General features: G+C 39.8%; 1 protein-coding gene and 1 pseudogene across 2 annotated transcripts in view; both read right to left on the reverse strand.

The window, feature by feature from the left end:
* dscama (Down syndrome cell adhesion molecule a) overlaps positions 1–26,785 on the reverse strand; it is a 187,905-nt gene that overhangs the window by 134,322 nt on the left and 26,798 nt on the right. For both annotated transcript variants that reach the window (XM_086057565.1, XM_086057564.1), the window contains exons 2-3: positions 15,528–15,845; positions 14,630–14,779 (exon numbers count right to left, since the gene is read on the reverse strand). In XM_086057565.1, the coding sequence (XP_085913691.1) occupies positions 14,630–14,779; positions 15,528–15,845 (468 nt within the window). The remainder of the gene's footprint in view (positions 1–14,629; positions 14,780–15,527; positions 15,846–26,785) is intronic.
* Positions 6,586–7,761, reverse strand: LOC147160348 (uncharacterized; annotated as a pseudogene).

Raw genomic sequence — 26,785 nt, forward strand, 5'->3', positions numbered from 1 at the left:
ACACTCTGAGGACTGTATTTTCTATTGATTGTTTCATTGTGAAAAATAGACGTCACCAATTTACACAAACCACTAGTGCTGACGGATTATTTATTTTTGAAATGGCAAATAAAATGTGTTTGCATTCACAATACTTTAACCTATTCATTGTTCTTTATGTACTGTAACTGTGTAAATGCACAGGTACAGTCGTGTTACTAAGAATTTAATTTTATATGTATTTTTCTCTTCATGTGTACCAGGTTTCAACTGAAGCACAACCTGAAGACATAGCTAAAGACATAGCTGTCACAGACCAAGTTGACCAGGTGACAAGATTTCTTTTTGAATGTTGATGTTGAAATACATTTTTCAGAAGCAAGACGTTGCACAATTTATAAAAAAAAAAAGATCTTGTCGCACGAATGGCTCATGCAATAGGTGAATTGCAAAGACATGCAACAAATGAATATTGGATTGTATACTTTAGTCTGATTTTGACCAATCAGAGACTACCTTAATTGCACATCACCATACGAGAACCGTATCGAGGGGCATTACTAACAAAAAATAACTTAATTGGATAAGATTAGATCACAATGAGCATGCTTATTTTTCCGCATTAACGTGTATTTTTTTTTCATTGGATTATAAAAATATATAGATATAGATAGATCTTTTTTTTTAGGTCCATGTCGAAATAATCTCCATCACTGTATAAAACACCCATGTCGCATGTTTTGTCAATACTGTGCAGCCCTCGCAGGTGCATAGTCCTCACAATGTCGTAGTTGTGAATAACTGACACTCTGAGGACAGTGTATTTACACACTGCGAATGTAAAATAAGTTTTCAGGGCTTGGAGTTACACATACAGTCCTCATAATTCATACTCTGGTCAGGTATGGACACTCTGAGGACTGTGTATTTTCTATTAATTGTTTCATTGTGAAAAATAGACATCACCAATTTACACTAACCATTAGTGCTGACGGATTATTTATTTTTGAAATGGCAAATAAAATGTGTTTGCATTCACAATACTTTAACCTATTCATTGTTCTGTATGTACTGTAACTGTGTAAATGCACAGGTACAGACTTGTCTGTTACTAAGAATTGAATTTTATATGTATTTTTCTCTTCATGTGTACCAGGTTTCAACTGAAGCACAACCTGAAGACATAACTGAAGACGTAGCTGTCACAGACCAAGTTGACCAGGTGACGAGATTTCTTTTTGAATGTTGACGTTGAAATACATTTTTCAGAAGCAAGACGTTGGCACAATATATAAAAAAATATCTTGTCGCACGAATGGCTCATGCAATATGTGTATTGCAAAGACAAGCAACAAATGAATATTGGATTGTATACTTTAGTCTGACTTTGACCAATCAGAGACTACCTTAATTGCGCATCGCCATACGAGAAACGTATCGAGGGGCATTACTAACAAAAAATAACTTAATTGGATAAGATTAGATCACAATGAGCATGTTTATTTTTCCGGATTATCGTGTATTTTTTTTCATTGGATTATAAAAATATATAGCTATAGATAGATCCTTTTTTTTTAGGTCCATGTTCAATGTCGAAATAATCTCCATTACTGTATAAAACACCCATGTCGCATGTTTTGTCAATACTGTGCAGCCCTCACAGATACTTAGTCCTCACAATGTTATAGTTGTGAATAACTGACACTGAGGACAGTGTATTCATACACCGTGACTGTAAAATAAGTTTTGAGGGCTTGGAGTTATTATACAATTCATACTCTGGTCAGGTATGGATTCTCTGAGGACTGTGTATTTTCTTGTTTTTGTTTCATTGTGAAAAATAGACGTCACCAATTTACACAAACCTGTAGTGCAGAAGGATTTATTTATTTATTTTTGTAATGGCAAATAAAATGAGTTTGCATTTACAATACTTTAACCTATTAATTGTTCTGTATGTACTGTAACTGTGTAAATGCACAGGTACAGTCGTGTTACTAAGAATTGAATTTTATATGTATTTTTCTCTTCATGTGTACCAGGTTTCAACTGAAGCACAACCTGAAGACATAGCTGAAGACGTAGCTGTCACAGACCAAGTTGACCAGGTGACGAGATTTCTTTTTGAATATTGATGTTGAAATCAGTTTTCAGAAGCAAGACGTTAGGAGTGAAGAGTGTAGAGTAGATGCTAGGGCTGAACTATATAACTAACAAATATAATCACAACAATTTTTTATGCAATGTGTATTGCCAAGACGTTCAAAATATTGTATCCAACAATAAGCTTGTATGGGACTAAAATTCCTACAAGTCAACATTAAAAATATCTCAAATTGAAGATTTGTTGGCAGTTTGGTGATTTGGATTATGCACTGTAGTGATCTTTTGTTCCCATTAATTTATTTATGGTGGATTTTAGAGGTGAACTCTTTATCAATTTTATTTTATTTTTTTAAACAGAAGTGTAAACATCAGGTAGTTAATTTACTTGTATCAAGCTTGGATAAATGTGCTTTATGTTTTGGACCTTTCGCTGCACTAGAATGGACTGGCATGATGGGTATTTTATCTTCTGTGTTATTTGTATCTGCAATGGATCTTTGTTTCACGCAACCAGAATTAATAGTGCAGGCATTTTCATTGAATGAATATAATTTAGTCAAGAGGATAAATTATGACCCATGTTTATACCTTTATCTTTAGTTGCAAGCAGCTAAATGTTGAGCAATTGTCTCAATCTTAACGACTGTCTGACTCGGTAAAATAGAAAAGTCTACTGTAACTGAAGGACTGTATCACACAATATCTGTTTTAGGGGCAATGCCATAGATTAAGCATATTAACTATCCCTCTTGTTAAATGCTTCATCTCATCTTTCGAATAAATGTGACTAGATTTATAATAATCTTTAGTATGTGCACAAACTTTAGGTTCTAAATGCTTTTCTAGTTTGCTCCAGCATCTGGCACATATCCCGTTTAAAAAAAATGCAAAACTGCTTGATGATGAAGACCTTTGGTAAATTAACTTTAGCACATTAGCCCATCAATGGCGGGAGCTACTTCTGCCGCGAGCGCTCGACACTTTTCTCAAGCTTCTACTTCGAGTGTAACATCACTAAGTAACAGCGAAGTAAAGCTAGTAAATATTTATGACCACCCGCCAAAATGAATTTTAACCCGCATATGGCAGGTTAATTTTAGAGCCACTGTATATATGCATAAGTATGTGTGCATCTACTGTATATATGGATATCATTGCTGTCCTGTGAAAAACACGTTTCCATTTTTAGGTCGCGGGCTGCTCTCCGGTAGCTCCTATGGTGGAAGTGTTTTTCACAGAACAGCGACAATATGTGTATGTATGTATGTATGTAATAATTGTTTTCGTTTAAAAAATTAGGTTGCTGATGTATCCAGTTCAAGTGAGGATTCGTTAGCAGAGGAATATGTTCCAGATTCTCACAGTACTTCGGACACTTCCTACATTGAACCTGTTTCAGAAATTCAGAAATCCGAAGGTATTTCAGGAATGAGCTATGAGAAAACTGCTCATCCTTTAAGATGAGAGGTAGTCATGTTTTAAAGAATAAAATGTTCAATGTTCACTGACTCTTTTGCATCTGGTTTCATGTCGAGCTTATCCATTACAAAGCTGTGTTTGACCTAGATAACCTGTTCACATAAGAAGCAGTTTTATTAACATACCAGTTTCAGTCTGTCCTAAAATTGTAAGTTGTAACATGAGCACCATGTTAAAACTTACAATTTTAGGACAGATCAGGTATGACTTTGCATTTCACAGTATTGTTATGTACAACAATGTGTCCTTATATCAGGTAAGTCATTACACATCAATGCCATTTTAGTTTGTGTAAAGTCAGAATGCCAGAACTTTCAAATCACTTCAGTGACATGGTTGCTGTGTGTTGTGTAAACTTTGTCCTTGTAATGTGAGTTGGTCCTCATAATTACCATTTTTGCAATGGGCGTGGCTTATTTAGGTCATTATCTATGTCCTCACAATTACGGATTTTTTCAGGTTTTTCTTTTTTTCATGTGTTGAGTTTTTTCAAGTTTTGAAGTGAAATTCTCCTGGACAACCCCAAAAAAAATTTTTGGGTGCAAGTCCCATCTCTCTGGCATTAGCAGAAAGGGGTGTCCCTGTAATACACAATTAAACCGGTTTGGAAAAAATGTCCTCATAATACACAGAGGCAAGTATGTGTGTGTGTGTGTGTGTGTGTGTGTGTGTGTGTGTGTGTGAGAGATATTTATGTGTGTGCGTGTGTGTGTTTTTTTCTTACATCGATTGCTATGTGTATTAAGAACACAATAGTTAACATTATTATGATTATATATTAATTTATCATTAGCAGAAACATCAACTGTTAAGGCCACTAGTGGAGGAAGTATTGAAGGACTGGGTGTCTCCAGTCATGGTGGTGAGGAGGTGGTGCCGTTCTCGGAGGAGAAGGATGAGAAGGAGGGGGAATGTGTGTTTGCCTCATTGAAGAAGGAACCAAATGAAGCAGGAGCTACTCGTAAGCAGACTTGTACAGATTGTGTTGGGCTGTTGTACTGGGTCGGCAATTGTTCTGTATTATGCGTAAAAATAACTGTTACACAATAATTTTATGTTTATGTTCCAAGTACAATAAAACGGAATTGGAAGTGGACTGTGAGTCATTAATTTTGTGGAGCTACTCAGGATGGGATATGGATGTTTTTTTACTCAATATTTTTGATTTGATAAAGCTTTTGCTTTTCCATATCCTCTTCTTTTTTTTAAATACTGCTGTTATTGGTTAATTGTTGTATGCTTTGTTCATTGCGTGTTCAGTTTTGAAGATTTTGTCATGGTTATCTAGTTGACATTCTGTAAATTGACAGGAGTTGGACATTTTTTTTACATTTGGCATTATAATTTTTGGGGTTTGACTGCCTTATTTTTGCATGGATATCTGCACCACTTGGTTTACAGAAAGTTTCTGGATTTTGTTTCCTAAGCTTCTAAATAACCAATTTCTGATGTTAAAGTTATTGAAAAGTAGTTCACATTTTAGTATCTGTGTGAATGTCACCTATAGGCTAGGATTATTATTCTTTTTTTTTTTTAGTTTCACCTAAAACCTATTAAAAAATCCCATACCGTTCACCTAAACCGAACACTTCAGAATCCAGCCAGAGTCGTGAGGCCGTCAGGAGACCCGAGGAAGGACCAAAGAAAAGAAAGGAAAGTGAAATCCAGCGCCGACCAGACACCACCCACCACCCACCGGGCCACCAACCAGAGTCCTTCACCAACCCCAGAAACATCTAAATTCCAACAAATCAGGGAGACCTCAAGAGACTAAAGGAGAGACTGAGGAAAGGAAGGAAGGACAGACAAAGCAGAGTGAGATCCACAGACACCAGCCTCCACCGATTCAACGACCAGAGGAAGAATCAGATTGTGTCTGAGTTTCGATAGATGCTGGTGTGGTGGATCTGGCATGCATGAAAATCTTCACCAAAGAGGGGAGCCGTCGACCCTGCCAGGACAGAGCAAGCGCAACACCTCAGGGCTTCCCAGGCCACGGCAGGGACAACCCCCGAGCCCCGCAGGGGCCACCGGCCGGAGAGCAAACCCAGGAGCAGGAGCGCCCCCCCCCCCCCCCCCACATATATATATATATATATATATATATATATATATATATATATATATATATATAAATAAATAATCAGGACAGGGCTTGGAAAAAATAATGGGAAAAAAATTATCAGATATGTTTGTGTTGCCAATGTGTATGGAAAACTCCCTGCCCCCAGGCTTGTGATTGGGGAATTGTTCATGAGTTCATGAAAGGCAAAAGAACAGTACACAAAGCGCACTGGTGTTACAGTCCAGGAATGTGGAGTGTTCCTGTCTGACAGCGGCCTGCTTGGTGGTTCCCCAGATGGGATGGTATCTGATGACTGCATCATTGAGGTAAAATGTCCTTATGCAGCCAGAAAGAAGACCATAACTCAGGCAGCAGAGGCAAAGGACTTTTTTCTCAAATTGGATGAAGATATTGGCTTAATGAAACTAAAGCAGACCTTCAACTACTGGTATCAGATTCAGGGAAAGCTGTCCCTGACAGGAGCTGGCACATGTCACCTGGTGGTATGGACTCCTCTGGATTTTGTAATCTTGCCCATCCATAAGGATCCAGGTTGGGCTAATAGCATTACTGTTTTAAAAACATTTTACAATGATTATCTCCTGCCCCACATTCTATCAGATGGTAAGTGAAAATTGTATCGACCATGCAATATGTACCCGTTTTCGAGAAGAATTTTCATTCTGAATGTTGAAGCCTGCTGAAACATCCTGGAATTAAATTTTACTTTTAAGATGTAGCAACATCTGTGCATTTGTAGCAGTTAAACTGCTGTTTTGTGTTATGTTTTATTTATTATTTAATTTAAGAAGCAGTAACGAGGAAACAAAGTTGTTGTAGTGAGTGGGAGTGACATAACCAGTGTGAAGTTGTTGTTTTTTAAATCTAGTTCAACTGATGGTGAACTGAACACAAGTGTTTTGATAATATAATGTTTTTACAGACAAACACAGACCTTAAAAAAGAGAATTCCACATTTATTTCTAAACATTTCATTTTAGGAAAATGTATTATCGAAGAAAAAATAACCATCAATACGTTTCATATAGACAGGAAATTCATGCTATATCACAGAGGATGGGTGTCTGTAAATTTGTGAGACAAATGCCAACTTTCAATATCTTGTTGGCATGCTTTTTATGCTGGTATGGAATATAGGACAAAATGTGAAATGTTTTCAGACACTGAATGGAACGCTCCACATGAACTCTGGCACAGGCAACAAGTCTGTTGTGGTTAACTTCCTCCATTGTGAACTGTCGGTTGACAAGGAATGTTGGGATGTTCAAAGAGACACCTGAAGGCAGAATGTCACCAATGGTGAAGCCTGCCTTCTAGCTGTTCAAGTATTCCACAGTCTGCTATTATTGCTTTGTCTGATGTGCTTCCACCATATAGGTCACTAGCAAAGGTTATTACTCCATTAGGTGCTATTCCATTCAGAACTTTAAGCGTAGTACATCCTTTGTAATGACTGTATAGATGACTTTGGGTGTCCAAATTTTCTGTTTGAGACGGCCACTTCAGTACGGTCTAGCACAATCCGACAATTGGGAAATGGCTGGAAGCAATATGGCAGGGAGGTTTGGTTCTTGGATCTGGTGGGGATTTTTTTTCCCATTATGCCAACATACAAATGGTCATACAGGGCACTGGAGATGGTGATGAAGATGTTGGTGACTGTGGCAGGAGAGCAATTAAATCTTGTAGAAAGGTCTAGGACACCATAATTCACCCGGAGCTTCATCAAAGTCAATAGCAACTGATAAATTTTGGACATTCCAATCGAAGTAATACTGGAGATCAAATTTAGAAAGCAGCGCCTCCAAAAAGAAGACTGTGGCAGCATCTGGCTGGCCAGTGTAATAGTTAATTCTATCAGGGGAGGAGGAGATTTGACTAAATGAAAATGTTTGTTTTTGTTTTTCCAATTGTTTGTTTAGTTTGTCATTTTATTTTCTGAGCATTTCATTGTCAATTTCAAGCACCACAACAGTCGAACATGTTTGCTTTTGTTTGTCTAATTCTTCCTTCAGTTTGTCAATTTGTTTTTTGAACCTTTCATTCTCAATTTTGCGTTGTCTTTTGAGCAGTGTCAAGGTGACTTGGACCTGGTTCAGCTCTTTCTTCATCCTCTAGGGTAGCATGTAGCCTTTTCCTTTTACGTTTGGTCGGATGGTAGATGTGGTTGTGGAAGGTTTTTCCCTCATTCCAGGCAAACCGTGTCGGCGGCCCAGCTGCTTTTCCATGAAGAAAATGCCATCCACAGACCCTTGTGTTCTGGTTTGGGGTGAAATTTTTATGCCTAGAAAAAAATAAAGAACATTACTTAAAATAAATAAGTGGCTCTCAACAACATTGAAGTAGGTTCTGCAAGTTCAGAACCAACTTGCTGTTTTTGCATTCCCCATTAAAATGTAATGATTTTCTATACAGCACAGATTCTGCAATCCTTATTAGTGCAGGAGATATTGCAGTGGATCAAGCTCCAAAGGTTTAAATATCTGTCTGCTGATTTCCCCTCATCCCCAACAAAAACAACAATTTGCGACTTTATATTTATAAATAGTAACTTTAACCTGGTAAATAATGACTTTATTCTCAGAAATAATGACTTGAATACTGTAGTCACTTATTTAATCTTGATAATACTGTGATGGCTTTATTCATGTAAATATACTTTGATATTGGTAAATCATTACATCATCTTGTAAAACTGCTCATTAAAAACTTACATATTGTAAATAATAACTTAAATCTTTTACATTACGATTTTAATCTCCTAAATGCTAACTTTTGTTTTCCTAAATTATGACTTTATTTTTGTATAATAACGTTATTTTCATATATAACTTTATACTCTTAGATATGACTTTACAATCATAATTGTTCTTACTTTATTCTCGTAAATGATTACATTAATCTCTTACATCTGTGATTTTTTTTTTTCCCTTAATGTGGTCCCAACACTTTTTCATCATTATGAACAAGTATCGTTATCTTATCTACGGTAACGTTTAGCACCAATACTAGCAAGCTATAGCTACTAGCTAGCTCCTGACGCTAGCCTACATTTAAAAGTAGTTATCATGAAAAGAGAGGTTCATTTTACCTTATCGGTGTCAGCCATCTCCTCTTCTTCTTTTCATCCAGAGGAAATTGGTAGTAAGATACCATTTTATTGACATTGTTTCTGTTATTACAACACGGGACACAGCACTGCACCATTATATCGGGAATTGGTTTGGACACGGAAGTGACGTGTTCGGCCATGATGACATAGCCACTAGCCATCCCCATAGAAGGGTGGTAAAAAGTGGCAGTACAGGTCGGATATTTTGGGACCCTTTTACAGTAAACACAAAAAACACATAATTTACCTAACTGAAATTAACCATAATACATGGTAGAAACTTGGTTCATGTGTGCATAAATAATACAAAGATAGCAGCAGTGGGAAGATGAAGGAGAGCTGAGAAAGAGAATGTGATGGCGAACGGCTCTGATGCTTAGCGCGTGTGTTGCATTAAAAGGAAGCAAGCCTATTTTTTTTGCGCTTGTGTGTGTGTCTGCAGTGGTGCTGGGAGAGAAGGGCATGGGGGGGTCAATGTAACCCCTCTTGGCCCTACTGCTGTTGAATGCAGAGCAGGCAGCATCAGGCCAAGGCAAATGACTACAAGGCCTCCTCAGTGACTGCAGCACATGCTCCACCGGGGGAATAGCCCAGCTTTGTCAGCTTCTCTCAACAACTCAACCCAAAGAAGACAACCTGCTCGTCTACTGATCCAAACAACCGTCTCGTGATCTTTCGAGTGAAAGGTGTGATTGTTGTTTGTTACAAGCGACTTTTATCTCTGATTCATTTGACTCTGAAAGGACATGTTTTCTGAATCAGGGGTGGGGAGACGGGGTGGGTGGGGCAGCGGTTCGGTAGGTTTGTCTGCCTTTTTACATCTTGTCTTTATTATAAATACTTCAAAATTGAGCTTTTGTTTGCTGAAAAACAATCTTATGTCCATGACCTACTCCATGAGGCTAGTTTTTTTCTGTGCAGACACACACACCACGCACGCACGCCACACACGTTATAGTAAGCTAGCCAATCGCAGCACAATAGAGACATTAATATTAACACTTGTTTCCCTCATTAGCACGTAGCAACATGATTGAGGAGCAAAAAAGCAGACTCGTAATGAAAATAATGTGTTGGTGTTAAGTGATAGAAGGTAAGAAACTTTTCACATATCCTGGTAAAAGGAAGGAACACTTTCACTCAACTGGAGAGACATACCCTGTGACTGGACTGAGGAGGACAACGCGCTCCGCTCGACTGCTTGTAAGCAGGGGAGGGTGATGGGTCGAGGTGAATCAAACCATTTTCAATCAAATGGGGGGTGTACTGTATTTTTGTTTAAATATTACTTTTAAACTCTTTGGTTTTATATATTTATAAAATCACCCCCCAAAATGGCCTGAATACGCATCTGTTCATTTCTCTGTTCTCTTTTACTCCCCTCCAGTCGGGACCAATATGTTCTTTAAAAAAAAAAGAAAAAAAGGAGACATTTAATGCTGTTAACTCATTCACTACCAGTCATTTTCACTGAAGCAACCCCCTTCGCTCCCGGCTGTTTACTGGATTTTGACTGATTTTGCAAGGCCCACAGAATATTGTGTTTTATTGCTATAAAAACATGGAATCTACCAAAAGAAAGATTAGAATCTCTTCTTTCATCAGGAAAAAAGTGTATTTCTATCTGTTTCCATTTTGCAGCAATTAGCATTAAAATATAGCTAAGTTTCAACATTATTCACAAATCTGTTGAAAACACTGGGGAAAAAATAGCTTTTTTTGTAACATGGCCCTGGTTGATCTCTTATACTCTGCTGCCACCTGCTGGCCTTTTTTGTAATAACTACCATTGCTTTAAGTGTCCTCTTTGCAGATGACATTGTGATCTGTAGTGAGAGCAGGGAACAGGTGGAGGGGAAGCTAGAGGCGTGGAGATTTGCCCTGGAAAAAAAGGGAATGAAGGTTAGCAAGACGGAGTATCTGTGTGTGAATGGGAGGGACCCAAGTGGAAGAGTGAGGTTACAGAGAGAAGAGACCAAGAAGGTGGAGGAATTTAAGTATTTAGGGTCAACAGTCCAGAGCAATGGAGAGTGTGGAAAAGAAGTGATGAAGCGTGTGCAGGCAGGCTGGAACGGGTGCAGAAAAGTGTCAGGTGTGATGTGTGATAGAAGAGTTTCAGCTAAAATGAAAGGAAAGGTTTAAAAAAAAAAAAAAGTGGTGAGACCAGCGATGTTGTTTGGTCTGGAGACAGTGCCACTGAGGAAAAGACAGGAGGCAGAGCTGGAGGTGGCATAGAATAGGAATGAGTACATTAGAGGGACAGCACATGTTAGAGGCTTTGGAGATAGTCAGAGATGCCAGACTGAGATGGTTTGGACATGTCCATAGGAGAGATAGTGAGTATATTGGCAGAAGCATGCAGAGTTTCCAAATGCGAGGCAGGAGGTCTAGAGGAAGACCAAAGAGGAGGTTTATGGATGTAGTTAAAGAGGACATGATGTGAGAGCAGAGGATGCAGAGGACAGGGTTAGATGGAGGCAACTGATTCGCTGTGGCGACCCCTGAAGGGAAAAGCTGAAAGGAAAAGAAGAAGAAGAAGCTTTAAGCGTCCTCTTCAGGTCAGAAGCAGTATCTAAGCCTTATGTATGCTCTAGCATAAATAAAACATATAAATATGTTTTTGGGACCATGACAATATTTAGAATAGTATGTTTTTATGTTTTTGTGAGCTAATGAGTTAAGCATGCCATGCTACAAAAACATAGAAAACACAATGTTAAGGAATTAAATAATACAATATAATTCTCAACTACTCCAAATGGACCTTTTTCACACAAAAAAACAGAAAATATGTCATCATTGCGTCACTCAGCTTCCGGTCCTTATATTAAGCGCTAGAAGCAAGATGGATCACAGAGTAAATTGTACACTATCTCAAGCATTTGCCCAAAATCACTTTTGCCGATGTGGAAAATAGCACTGTACAAGAAAACTCCATCAGGAAAAAAAGAAGAATGAAGAAAGGGTGCACATTTTTCCACAAGAAACTCATCGAAAAGGGGACTGTCTAAAATGCTTCATGTGTGTGTATCTCTCCTAAGGTCAGAAAACATTTATGAATGAACTTGCCCAGTTCAACGTCTGAAAATCATCACATTATTTTTGATTATATTAGCATTCACTCTTCCGCCCCATAGACGCTCACTATAAAAAATGTGTTAACTACGACCAATCGCCACCAAAATTGACATGCACATCTCTAACTTAGACCCACATCAATCTCTTAAAATAGCTATATGATCGGCTCAATAGTTTGGATTTTATAGACGTTAGGTGTTTTCTTCATTAAGCGACATGACAAATGTGCGCACAAGAGCCAGACAGCATATGCCTATAAAATCTCAAATACTGCGCCGATCACTTTCATATTTTCCGAGATTACTGTGGTCATACATAGATATGTGCATGTGAATTTTGATAACGATTGCTTGCCAGGACCCTCGCTCTCTTGCAGTATATTCGTTCCATCACCATCAAATGACCATATATCAAAAATGATTTGTTTCCCCCATTCGACTGTAGTACACACCTTTTGTTGTTCTGAATTCTATAGTAGTTGGCAGTGGTGCACCATTAATGACTGCATCTTAAATAGTGATGATATATGTTATCATAGATTAATGAAATACATCTAATTGACAAAGATTCAGAAAAATCAATGAAAATAATAATAAAGCTTTCATTGTTAAATGTTGCCGTTAAATGTAGAATATCGTTGTAAAATGTTTTGCAGAAGACATATCAAGCAAATTAAAATATAAACAAGTGTTGTTCAAAAACGCTGTCTATCTATAATTATTCGGTGAAGTGAATGCAGATTTACAATAATAAAATTTGTAAAATATTGTCAAAATATCGTTCGAGTTTTTTGAAAAGATATCAAGATTTTTATTTTTTTAACCCATATCACCCACCCCTACTACCCTGCAAGAACTTCAAATGGTCTGTGTCTAGTTGGGAAAGATAAATGCACGAAATATGCTACATGTCCCAAACCCAAAGGCCAGAGTCAATTATTCATATCCAAGAGAGAAAAGTGATATTTCAAAAGTAGTTTTTGTTTTCAGTTGAAGCATTAATATGACTTAATTCATTAACGTGGGAAATTAAAGTGAAGGGTTGGCAGATGTTTGAGATGGGATGCTAGTTACAGTGCAAATAGACACACAAGCATGGATACAAAAAACACACTAATACACTTAAAATGTGTCTGTACCACAGTAGGATGAGAATGGCAGAATGCATGCACTGAGACGTGAATAAAGACCATTTCCTCATGGATTCAGAGGCTTCCGTCATCCATTATTTAGCATGGAGAAGAGCAATTGATTGGTGGTTGGATTATTTTTCTGACGTTTACATGGCGAATGGCTGAATTTGTGATGATTTTTTTGTTTGTTTGATAAACACTTGACAGGCGGATCGGTGCAGCGTCTGCAGTGATGCAGACTCTGTATTGGTCCGTTGTGGTGAAGAAGGAGCTGAGCCAAAAGGTGAAGCTCTCGATTTACCGGTCGATCTTTCGTTCCTACCCTCACCTATGGTCACGAGCTGTGGGTCATGACCGAAAGAACAAGATCCCGGATACAAGCGGCCGAAATGAGTTTCCTCCGCAGAGTGTCCGGCCTCTCCCTTAGAGATAGGGTGAGAAGCTTGGTCATCCAGGAGGGACTCAGGGTCGAGCCGCTACTCCACCACTTTGAGAGGAGCCAGTTGAGGTGGCTCGGGCATCTGGTTCGGATGCCTGCTGGACGCCTCCCTGGAGAGGTGTTCCGGGCATGTCGCACCGGCGGGAAGCCCCGGGGACGACCCAGGACGCGCTGGAGAGACTATGTCTCTCGGCCGGCCTTGGAGCGTCTTGGGATCCCGCCGGAGGAGCTGGTTTAAGTGGCTGGGGAGAGGGAAGTCTGGGTTTCCCTCCTAAAACTGCTGCCCCTGCGACTCGACCCTGGATAAGCGGTAGATAATGGATAGATGGATGGATGGATGATAAACACTTGGTCTTGACGTTGCACAAAGGTCACTCCTAAGATTCAGAAATCTAAATTACAAATACATGTAACATATTGCAAAACCACTAAATGCAGAACAATTATCCAACCAGTTTTGCCAATTCAGCAGCAACAGGACCTTTCCCTAATCCTGTATCAGAAACATGCTATTGAAAATCCATTTATGGACAATTATGAGAGTGCTATAGATTCCAGTACAGCAGAGTTTGCCTCAGAGGACAAAATCACCATCACCACCACCACCACCAACAACAACAACAACAACAAAAGTCTCTCAAAAGCATTTGCCCTCCATCTAAAAGCAAAATGACATTAACTCATGTCTATTGAATTTGCTAAATGACCCACATAAAATGAATTTGCCCCCCAGGGTTGGGAAACAATCGCAAAGGCGAGTGTTCCATTTACAGTAAGTGATTTGAATGATCAGAACGCTGCAGTGCTTCCTATCAGCCAGAGAAATGGGTCAATACGCTGAGACTAAGTGACATGGCTGGCAGCCTGTGTCCTCGTGGAAGGCTGGCAGAAGAATTGTAGTGAGACCTTGCTGCCATTGGGTCAGACAGAATTGCAAACACAAACAGAGCCGCTACTCCAACAGCAGCAGCAGGGCACACTGGCAACAGTGTTTATAAAAAAATTACTAAAAAATTAACAACAAAAAAAAGCAGTCAATAAGTCAGGATAGTAGGTTCAGTCCAAGCTAGACCTCATTTTTAGAGGAAGATTTTGCACATTTAACCGAGACAACACACATCTTGGCTGTCACAACCCACAAGAGCCACAAGGCCTAACTGGAGTATAAAGGTCACTCTCAGACATCTAGAATAGCTGTTACAAAGGAATGTGACTTACTTTCAGCATTAATTGACATTGTGTCTTTCTCCCAGGACACAACAGTGATGTAGGCCTCCACTGAGGCAGGGATAATGCACTTGAAGACTGCCACATTGCCTCTCATGGCTTTCTGGTCCTCCACCCGAACAGTGTAGGGTTCCCGTAGGACTGGTAGGGAGGTACAAAGAGGCAATTTCAGTACAATTTTGAATTCTGGAAAACTAGAGAATCAAACATTTCTGACACTGACGTGCAATGGAACACAACTTTGAATTTTGAACATGCATATCAATGTAGGCTACCTGGTTTTCATAAGAAATTTGATAGACAACTACGGAAGCATCCTTGCTATAAATCCTTGTTTTGGTGGATGTTTCATGCTAAAGAAGGTGGTAATGCACCAAAACTAGTTGCCAACCTCCAAAATAAAGTAAATAAAGTAGAAGAGGAAGAAGAAGACAAAGAAGAAGAAGTCATAGTAGTAGCAACTAATGTAGTAGTAGTAGTACTATTAGTAGTAGTAGTCGTGATAGCTAATGTAGTAGTAGTAGTAGTAATCATGGCGACTAATGTCGTAGTAGAAGTAGTCATGTTAACGAATGTGGTAGTAGTAGTCTTGATAACTAATGTAGAAGTAGTAGTAGTCATAGTAGTAGTCATGGCAACTAATGTAGTTGTAGTAGTAGTAGGAGTAGTATGGTATATTTATCTATAGTTTGATTATTCTATGTCCTCATCACAACCTGTTCTTCATGGTGTCACAGTATACCATTATATCTCCTCAGTTTTAACTAACTTTGGAGGATCCCAAAAAAGATTATTTACACTCAATTGCTTTGAAGATATCGACTATAAATACGTATACCTCAGATGCTAGAACGCTTATCAAGGTCATCATTCATGCAGAGATACTAACCAGCCTTAATGTGGACATCTTGGCTCCTGATTCTCCCTGAGGGGTTCTCCGCTGTGCAATAGTAGGTGTTGTCGTGGATGAGTTTGCTGAAACTGGAAGGGGGGATATGGAAGATCTGAAGGGTGCCATTGGAGTGCACATGGCGGATCCCTGGCACATCATAGATCTCCTCACCAGTGGCCAGATACCAGCGCAGTGAGACAGGTGGCACACCTACTGCGGGACAGGGCACCAACGTCCCTGTGGTGCTGGCGAACACTACCTCTTGCACAGATGCATTGACAAAATATAAGCTGGAACGTAGATCTTCACAGAAAACTGCAAGAAAATTGCATTAAAAAAAAAAATGTTAGAAAATGTCTTCAAAAACTGTACTTTGCAAAGCACAATTTGTAGAGCTGTAATAGATACAACTCCAAAAGACATTATAACATTTCTTATTTGCAAGTGAATTTTGCTGTCCTGCCAGTGTGTGGATGTCCCTTGATTTTTCCCGTTGGTCCTCTGTGCTCACGACAGTGGAGGAAGCTTGCATGAGTGCGTCTATGGAGATACACTGCAGTAGGGCCACGAGAGATCAGAACTGGCAGGTAAGCAAATGAAACACCAGACCTCACACAACCTTACACACAATTGTATGTGTGAATATCCAATAACTTCATGATGGCCATCCTGAGCATAAATGATGAATAAGTATACCATATTGTATATTTTGATGTAAATGTCATCATACAAGGTTGTTGCAAACTCAGTGTTATCAAGGTGTGGATTATGACTGAAAAGTAAAGTAAGTAAACCCTTGCATTGATTTTACAAGTGGTAATTGTGATTGGTTAGATTGTGCTGCGTTGTTGCCCTGCAAAAAGACATTTAACTCATTCACTCCCAGCCATTTTTACTGAAGCAAACCCCTTCGCTTTACTGGATTTTGACAGATTTTGCCCACAGAATACCGGAAAAAATTGGTCCCATTTTGCACTTCATATTGTGCATTCTAGTGAATTTTCAGAGTAAAAATGCCGCCGTTCAACGCACGTCCTATATTGTTGCATGATAAATGGCCGTTGCCCCTGGCAACAAGCAACATACGGCGCACGTCGTTGTTGAAATCCATCCGTCCGCACCATAACACGAGTTATAAGCGCGCGCGCACACACACCAACACCAAATGGCCGAACCCGCCCGATGAGGGGAGGGAGATGTTTTTTAAAGTTATATTTACAACTCCGGGAGTCTGTCTTCCGTAGACATCATGAGCACCTCCTACAGAACTGCGAGATCCCGCGAGAATTGCGCCTCAGAAGCGAAACGCTCTTCAATGGTAACACCGGCAAGTCAAAATAGTACAATATCGCTTTAATTTTTGCGAAAAACTGTAATGGAAACGCAGCTAGTGATCGCTCAAATGCTTCTCGCAACTTTACTTTCAAAGCCCAGTTTCAATGACCAGTTGGAGTTCCTTCGTTAATCCTCCCGGAATGATGGCAAGCCCCAACTTCGTTTTCTTGCTTCTTCCCCTTCTATTCCCATGTACAACCGCGTAACTGATAGCTTGCCGTTTAAATTGTGCCTTGTAAGCATGTCTCTTAGCTGATGCCACTGAGCTGACTTTATTGGCGTTTCACATTGTTCGGCAGAGAGCCTGCTGCCATTCTACGTCACTACGCAATTAATGAGTTGTGACGTAAATAACAATGGTGGCGTACGTCCAAATAAAGTTTCTACAAAATTTATTAAAATGGAAATGATTTTTGAAAAATGAATCCCATAGTTATATTAGTAACAACCAAATAAATAATATAGAGCAAACTTGTCATGACAGTCGGTGTTCCTTTTAATAACCCATCGAACTCACGTATCACAGATTAATGCACTTAACCTTTCTTACGACAGCATTGCTTTCTTTTTACACGATAGTCAATTTCGTTACATGGTTGGGAAGTCATTGTTTGTGAGACAAATCACTGTCATGGTTTCATGAAATAAAACGGCAAACATTCAAAATACAAGCAGGAACAAGTTATTACTTACTTAATACCCCCCCCCCCCCCCCAAAAAAAAATAACTGCGTTTAGAACTGTGAAGAAGTAAGTGTCATTGTATTTTTAGATATGATTTGAATGAATGTGCCATCACTTGCAGAATAAAAAACGATGATCATTCTGATTGGCTGTTAGATAGCAAAATGCAAATCAGCTTTTCTGCTTCTGAGCGGAAGATCTCCAGTGGCCGATAACATCAAGCTAAAGCAATCCCACTCGGACAAACTACAGTATGTCGCATTAAATAATTAGGCTACGTTCACACTGCAGGGCCTGATGCCCAATTCAGACTTTTTTTTAAATTATATCCCTTTTTTTATGTACCCGTTCACATTACAAAAATAAGTGAACGCAAACTGTCTGTGATGTGACACGCATTGGCACAAACGTCAAGTGACTTACACTGAAATCACGACGTCACGTGACACCGTGTTTACGTATGTACATATGGTCCCGCAACGTGTCGGGAATAGAGATGGCAAATCCAGGTCCAGAAAGTAAAAACCATACCACAGTTTGGCTTTAGCCCCTCATGCTAGCTAGCTAGCTCCCTAGCAGATAAACAAGCACCCGAGGAGCTAGCTAGGGAGCTAGCTAGCTAACACTTGGTGCTAAAGCCAAACTGTGGCAGGGTTTTTACTTTGTGGACCTGGATTTGCCACCTCTGATCGGGAACACCTTATCACATGGATTTACATGTAAGTACGTGCCTTATCATTTCATATTATCAGAGTAGCAAGGCAGGAGGAGGTACAAATGTTTGGGGGAAATGAGGTGACGTATGGAGAGTTGGAGACATCTAAAGCTGACGACACGTCATTGCCGCGCAGAATAACGTCTGCGGGGGCTGAATTTCTACTATCACCACAAATGTTAGACCAATAATCAAGTTTAATTTAATACATTTAAAAAAATACAGTTTATTATTAATAAAACAAACACACATAGGCAATATGAACTCATCTTTTGTGTAAATTATTTTGAATATGTTGATAATTTTATTTATGGTGTACAGGGACTAATTATTTACTGGACCAAATATCAGTTCCAATATTTTTATTTGACATGTTGATTCAAACATGAATCAAAGGCTATGATCTCCCACTAAAGAATCAAAATATTTAACATGATATCCTACGCTATATAGTTAAAAGTACTCATTACAGATTAACATTTTCCAGCTATGGTTCAAAATTTTGCATTTTCTTTTTAAAACCTCAAAATCATCATTAAATAAATTAATCCCCGATTTAAAAAAATTATAATAATTTAAAAGTAACTTAAACTTGAGTAACTCTTTACTCTAACAGTGATATTGTAAAGAAATGTATTACTTTCAAATGTAAGTAATTAGTATTATGAAATATATTACATTTTGGAAGTAACTTCACCAACTATTGCTTTTGCATAACCCCAAATATTTGTACTGCAATATATCATCAGTCTCTACGTGCACCCGCCTTCCCATCTGCTTGGCTGTGCGACAGCTGCCAATCCCGCCTCCCTGGAGACCAAACATTTTAGCGCTTCATAAATTCCTAATGAGCATGCTCAAATCACAGGCCACTTCCACCCACTGGTCGCTCAACATGTTACGACAAACAAACACCATGGACAACACGTGTCCCAGCACATTTGTGAATGCACTCTTTTCACACATGCAGTACTCAGAGGGCCTGTCCTTCAGGTGTTAAATAGTAAATTGTTGTGTTTGTTGACAGCTAAAACACTGTCAGTTCTTAACTAAGAGATGGCGAGAGAGGCAGTAGAGCCATGACACCATTCATCGTGGGAGGTTGTTCTTACTGATCAGTAATGTAGAAGAGTAAAAGCTTTAAGTAAATTTTACCTTTAGCAACATGCACTGCTTGGGGGGTTTGGATGAAGAGATTGATTTTGTCACATTACAAACAATTGAGTAAAGTGATATAAACAGCGTTTGTCTTGTCAAAAACAAGCCCTTAATTTAAGAGCCATCATCTTATCATGGTAGAGAGGTTTGTGTGTCCCAATGGTCTGAGAAGATAAGTTGTCTGAGGCTTTAGCCTCAGGGTCACCCAGGACAAACAGGTCCTAGGTGAGGGATCAGACAAAGCATGGCTCAGAAACCCCCTATGATGGCTAAAACTAATGGATTAAAATTAATGGCTCTTGTTTGATGACCAGGGCCCCCAGGCAAGGCAAGCCAGGCATGGAGTTTGGGCTCGGTGGCAAGCACCTGGTGGCAGTTTGAAGAGGCAAAATAGGTTCCCCATTGGCTCACCACCTGTGGTAGGCTCCAAGGTGGTCTGTTGGAATGTTAACTGGGTGGTGGCGGCTAAAGGTTGGAACTTTGGCCTTGACCCCCAGCTACTGAAGATGGCTCTAGCGATGTGGAATGTCACCTCTCTGGCAGGCAAGGAGCCTGACCTAGCATGCAAGGTTGAGAAGTTCTAGAAATAGTTGGTCAACCCTAGACACACAGCTTAAGTTCTGGTAACAATCATCTTGAGAATACCTGGACTGGATTTGCCTCTGGTTAGAGCAGTGGTGTCAAAGGCTGGTCCTCGAGGGCCTGAGTCATCAGCAAGCTCTGCAGGAGCCTGATAATGATCCTGATCATTGAATCAGGTGTGTTGGAGTAGAGAAACCTCAAAAACATGCAGGACTCAGGCCCTCGAGGACCGGACTCTGACACCTGTGGATTAATAATAATAGTAATAATAATAATGCATTGGATTTGGTTGGGAAGTCATTGTTTGTGAGACAAATCACTGTCATGGTTTCATGAAATAAAACGGCAAACATTCAAAATACAAGCAGGAACAAGTTATTACTTACTTAATACCCCCCCCCCCCCCAAAAAAAAACTGCGTTTAGAACTGTGAAGAAGTAAGCGTCATTGTATTTTTAGATATGATTTGAATGAATGTGCCATCACTTGCAGAATAAAAAACGATGATCATTCTGATTGGCTGTTAGATAGCAAAATGCAAATCAGCTTTTCTGCTTCTGAGCGGAAGATCTCCAGTGGCCGATAACATCATGCATTGGATTTATATAGCGCTTTTCTAGACACTTAAGTTGTCTAGTTGTCTACTTAAGTAGCCACAGCTGCCCTGGGGCAGGCTGACGGAAGCATGGCTGCCAGTGTGCGCCTACGGCCCCTCCGACCACCACCAAACATTCACACCTTCCATACACCAGTGTGAGTACCACTATAGGCAATGTGTGTGAAGTGCCTTGCCCAAGGACACAACAACACCTGACTTGGGGGGAGCGGGGATCGAACAGCCAACCTAAAGCTGTGGTTCTCAACCGTGGTCCTCGAGTACCCGTATCCAGCCTGTTTTCCATGTCTCCAACAGCTAACACAGGTGTTTCAAATGATCAGCTAATCAGCAAGCTCTGCATGATGCCTGATAACGATCTTCAGCTGTGTTGGCTGAGGCTTGGTAGGGATACTCGAGGTCCGGGGTTGAGAACCACTGGGTTAGAGGAACAGAGCTGTTGGGGCCAGACTTACTGCCCCCAGGCTTAGTGCCTGTACCTTGGGGTTCAACGCAAGGGGGTCTCCCTCCGCCTTCAGATGAATAGAGACTGTTACACCAAACAGTAGCTCAGAGTACCCACCCTTTTGCAGTCCTTGGAGGAGGGGTCACAGAGACAAAAACTTAGGCATGGGAAGCCACGGAGAATGATTTTTTGATGGCTTTGAGAAATAATGACCCACCATTCAATGTCTCATGAAGAGGGATCAACATCAACATTTTGTATAGTGGTATAGGGTCCTGCTGACTCTTTTTTTTTTTGCACACACTCACACAAACACGCACACATACAAACATGGTCTGACAGGCGGGGAAGCAAACCCACGCCAACCTGCATCGTAGGCAAGTGACGGTACCACTCCGCCACCTGGAGCCCTGCTGCTGACTTTGTTGTTGTCATTGGAGTGGCACAGGTGATGTCATTTACAGCAAAATTCGTTTTTAAAGGTATTAATTGTTCATGAAAAATAATGAACTTATCACATTAATTATAGACAAAATAGTATCTTCTTACTGTTGAAAATGTCTCAATGAGTCAAGTGTCAGTTTGAAAACTTTGCAAACTCGAGGGAATCTGAGGTTAAAACTCTTATCTCTGGGGTTGAGGTCACAGCGGGGTCTATAGCTCCTTAGTGGCAAGGCCACGGATGTGAATGAGATCTGCGCGGAGGTCCTAAAAGTTCTGGATGTTGTGGGGCTGTCTTGGTTGACACACCTCTGCAAAATTGCATAGACATTGGGGACAGCGCCTCTGGCAGACACAGGCAGTGTGTCCCCCTTTTTAAGAAGGGGTATCCGAGAGTATGATCCAACTACAGGGGGATCAAACATCTAAGCCTCCCTGGTAAGGTTTATTCAAGAGTTCTGGAGAGGAGGATCCGTCGGGAAGCTGAATGTCAGATTCAGAAGGAGTAGTGAGGTGTTCATCCTGGCTGTGGAACAGTAGACCATCTCTGCACCCTATGCAGGGTCCTAGAGGATACATGGTAGTTTGCCCAACCAGTCCACATATGCATTATGGACTTGGAGCCCCCCAAAAAAATGGATTTTCATAAGAATCACAATTCTCATTTAGTACGATTCAGAATTGATTTTAAATGTCCCAAAATTGATTTTATTTAAATTATTTTATACTGTTTTGTCCTTGTTTGTGTGTGCTTTTATTGGGAGCACTGTTCATGTTGAACACAATTTAGCCACTTAGGGGCAGTGTGGTTCCACGCATTCCAGAGCCGTATGTAGAGAGAGTTTGGCCAACTCAGTTTCAGCTAGGTAACAATAGTTATCACAGCGTGATTGGGTCAACTGCTGGTCACATGACATATGGACGCCATCTTGTTGACACATTCTAATACACTGTTAAGTTGTAGCCACATTAGAGAGTAGAAGGAAAAAGTCACGATCAAGTTATGCCAATAAAAGTTTGTTAGTTTTTTTGCCGGTGAGTAATAATAAGATGCTTCTCTGTAAACATTCCTGAAGCATTTTTATGAATACGCTCTTTTGAGTGATAAAAGTGCCGCGAGTAGAACGCTAATTAACATTAGTGAGACAGACTGGAGAAGATTCTTACGATTCTTTGTACATCTATAATTTGAAGCAGAAATCATTGTCAATCAAATCATTTTGAATCAAAAATCGTTCTAAATCGAAAATCTAATTCAATCTCAGACCCAAAAATCGGAATTCAATCGTGAGACACCTAGCACGAAGCTCAAAGATTGGAACCACTATACTCTATACGCTATATAAAATACTCAACTGGACATTTACAGCTATTGTTAGTTATGTTATTAGTCAAATATCCTGCATAATTTTATCTAGTTAGCATTTTACAAATAAGATTTGAGTGGACCGTTAGTCTGAGTAAAGAATTGATTTTCCAAGGCAGCCGTCATGTAGATTGTTCTCTTTGGCTGGTGTTTGAGAAGGTAGCTGAATGAGGAAGAGAGGCTGAACGAGGAAGAGAGGCTGCTGCATAACTGCTTTTGTCTCGGCCCTCTGTGCGCCAACTCATAAAATATTGAGACTACCACCCATTTTTGGGTGGTTGATTTCTTCAGATGAGAAAGCTTGACGGACACACAACCCCTTAAGATCGCAATGCTTCAGATAGACATAGTATGACTGCATTTATTTTTCAGTGCAATGCCAAGAAAATAGTGCGGGAAGGGGTTGAGTGGGGAGGCGGAAAGCTGAAAAGCACTCTGGCAGTCACATACAGGCCACTATTAAAAGAGAAAGACAGAAAGCCTTGGCAGAGGTCAAAGTATGCTCCACCTTGGGTGTCTCTCACAACCTCCTTTAAATGCATTCAACCTTTGTTCTTGCTAATTAGCTTTCTCCAACCAGCCCTTTTGCTGTTTTACCTCCATCTCTCCATCATAGTGACCTTCTCACTTTTAAACTTGCCACACCTTTACACAAGGATACAGGAGCAAAACAAGACATGTTAAAGGAGAACAGGAAGTCAGACGAGCTGTCCATAGTGACTCCATGCTCCTTGTGAAAATTTTAAGGCGCTGAGAGTTAAGTAAAAGTTTAATATTGCATGAACAATATTTAAATATTCAATGACCTGGCTGTTCAAACAATGTCTGCATGATTAGTGGAGCAAAGGGCATCTGTTCTGTTGAGATTCGGCTTCCAAAATCATTTGAATGAGTCTGTCCCACTACAGAATCGTTAAACTGCCTATGTGAAGTAACATTTTTACTGGAAAATGCATTCAAACATGTTTGTAAACAGGGTTGGGAGGGTTTATTTTAAAATGTATTGCGTTACAGTTACAAGTTACCTGCTAAAAACTGTAGTTAGTAACGTAATCCAAGTACCATAATATTAAAATAATGTAACTTGATTACTTTGGATTACTTTTGGATTACTCTAATACCGAGTATGCTAATGAAGACAAAATAAAAATGAATATCACCACAATATATATATTCTATACAATGTGCATCTGTTCTGTTTAGATTCGGCTTCCGAAATCATTTGAATGAGTCTGTCTTACTACAGAATCGTTAAACTGCCTATGTGAAGTAACATTTTTACTGGAAAATGCATTCAAACATGTTTGTAAACAGGGTTGGGAGGGTTTCTTTTAAAATGTATTGCGTTACAGTTACAAGTTACCTGCTAAAAACTGTAGTTAGTAAGGTAATCCAAGTACCATAATATTAAAGTAATGTAACTTGATTACTTTGGATTACTCTAATCCGAGTATGCTCATGAAGACAAAATAAAAATAAATATCACCACAATATATATATATTCTATACAATGTGCCCCTGCTATTTGCAGGTGATACGGACCCGGGCACCCTACAAATAGCAAAAATCCTTGTGTAATTAAAAAGCATGTATGCTATAGATAAGTTGATTGATTGATTGATTGATTGATTGATTGATTGAAGAAGGCCATATGCTGTTTTCAAACTGTCACTGAAAGCAAGACAGACAGATAGATAGATAGATAGATAGATAGATAGATAGATAGATAGATAGATAGATAGATAGATAGATAGATAGATAGATAGATAGATAGATAGATAGATAGATAGATAGATAGATAGATAGTCATCCAGTAAGGATGACAATGCGTGACATCAACTGCAAAATGAACTTTTATCCCAGTCACAAGTTTAGCTGTGTATATGTTGTGTATGATGTTTAAATAGTGAATTGGTGGGAGGATGATTTGTTTGGAAGGTGTAACTCACATTATGGTTGTAGGCTAGCGGGCTAGCTAGCAAGAAGTTACAGCGCGTAGCATGCTGCTGGACTATCATCTCAAACTTTCGCTCTTTCAGCAAGACGAGTAAGTTCCAGTGAATAATTGTCGCCATTTACTCCTCCCGTCCGTGAAGCTTTTTCAAACTGCCTGCGTTTGGAGGACATGACTTGTCAGTTCGTTTGTCTCCACCTCCACGACATGTAGCAACGGTCCCACTCGCGCGGGCGTGCACACGCGCTCTGTCGCGCGAGCTCTCTCTCTCTCTCTCTCTCTCTCGCTCTCTCTCTCTCTCTCTCTCTCCCTCACTCTCTCTCACACTCTCTCTCGTCGTAGCAATTGTAATCCCTCGAAGTAATCCCCATTTTTAATAAATGTACCTGTAATCTGATTACATGTTTTTTTCCTGTAACTGTAACGGAATACAGTTAAATTTTTGGGGGGAATCTGATTACATAACTGCGGTACATGTATTCCGTTACTCCCCAAGCCTGTTTGTAAATGTGTACATCTTTGCAAATACATTCAAACAAATACATGCACGTTTACGTACTTGTAGGTTGAATGCTAAAAGCTTAGCATTTAGTTTTTTTAGAATGCTAAAAACTTAGCATTTTCCCCCCATGCCACGCGTATTGACTTGCGCATGCCACGCGAAAATGAAAAAAAAAATGCAGAATGAAAATCATACACTGCCGACATATAATGTATATAATTATTTATCATAAAAAATTATGAAGAAACAATGTTTATGTACTTAATTTATGATCATGTTGGTACAATTTAGGCTAAATGCTATTAAAAAAAAAAACAACTTTTTTTTTCTTTTTTTTTCTTTTTTTTTTACTTGGGCTGTGCAAGTCAATACACCATTATGGACCGTCTGTATTCACCCTGATTGACGGACGTAAACCTGTTTCAGTCAGTGCTCAGTCTGTGTATTTTTACGAGGCTTCACGTCATTGTGCACTCACCGAAAGATGGGCGTTGTCATTGACGGAAATTGACGATTAACGCAAGTGCCCTGCTCTGATTCTTACTGTAAAATAATGTTTGTGCAAGTGCCACATATCAGCACCAATGGGTGGTAGGCCACTCCGAAGAGCTGCATTTGCATTGTTAGTGATTTCCAAAAGCAGTCCACCCATTGTAGAGCCCCTACATTGCATTTGGAGCTCAAGGGCACCAGACACACTTTGGCCAAGGAGAGTGCGTGCGGGCGTGTTATAAGGATGTGGGGGATGAGCGTTAATGTTGTGAACACACAGGCTGACGTGTCTTTGGTTGACAGGCGCACGAGTCAATGCAGGCAGTGATGGTGCTGGTTTCGCCTGACACCATTGGTTAAAGAATATTTGATGAGCAGAGGGTTTCAAAAACACTGCAAAAAAGATCAGGATTAGTTATATAAAAGCTCAGTTAATCCTACAAACCTTCACTCTGACAATGCCCATCAGTGACTCTTTCCAAATCACACAGGCAATTTAATTAGGTAAATGTCTGATCAATACATTTCTCACTAACACAAAACATAAATAGGCCCTTGCATTAGTCTGCTTTTTGCTCGGCCTGTGTTTACCTCAATTGAAGCATATTTATCAACAGTACATAGTGTTTCATTTTATTTGAGAATCCTGGATTCTGTCGGTGTTGAAAAATTGTTATAGCTGTTATAAAAAAAAATGTTATAGCTCAGCTAGCTTGTGGGGACCTGAGCTTGTCAAATAGGTTTTTGGTGCTTCAGCCGGCACCAGAGCATCAAGACATTAGGGCTACTTCACTGCAGGGAACAAGCACTGAGCCATACTGACAGCTCATGGCAGGCAATGCAGGTAATTACGGCAGATACCGTCAAGGGAGGGCAGCATGGGGGCTGGGGTATGAAAAAGAGGAGGGTTGGTAGATCGGGTGGAGGACAGGGCGGCCTCATGATGACAGTGAGTAAGCATCCACA

Source organism: Leptonotus elevatus, chromosome 16, assembly GCF_054856555.1.
Source record: "Leptonotus elevatus isolate MCC_2025b chromosome 16, RoL_Lele_1.0, whole genome shotgun sequence".
Classification (NCBI taxonomy): domain Eukaryota; kingdom Metazoa; phylum Chordata; class Actinopteri; order Syngnathiformes; family Syngnathidae; genus Leptonotus; species Leptonotus elevatus.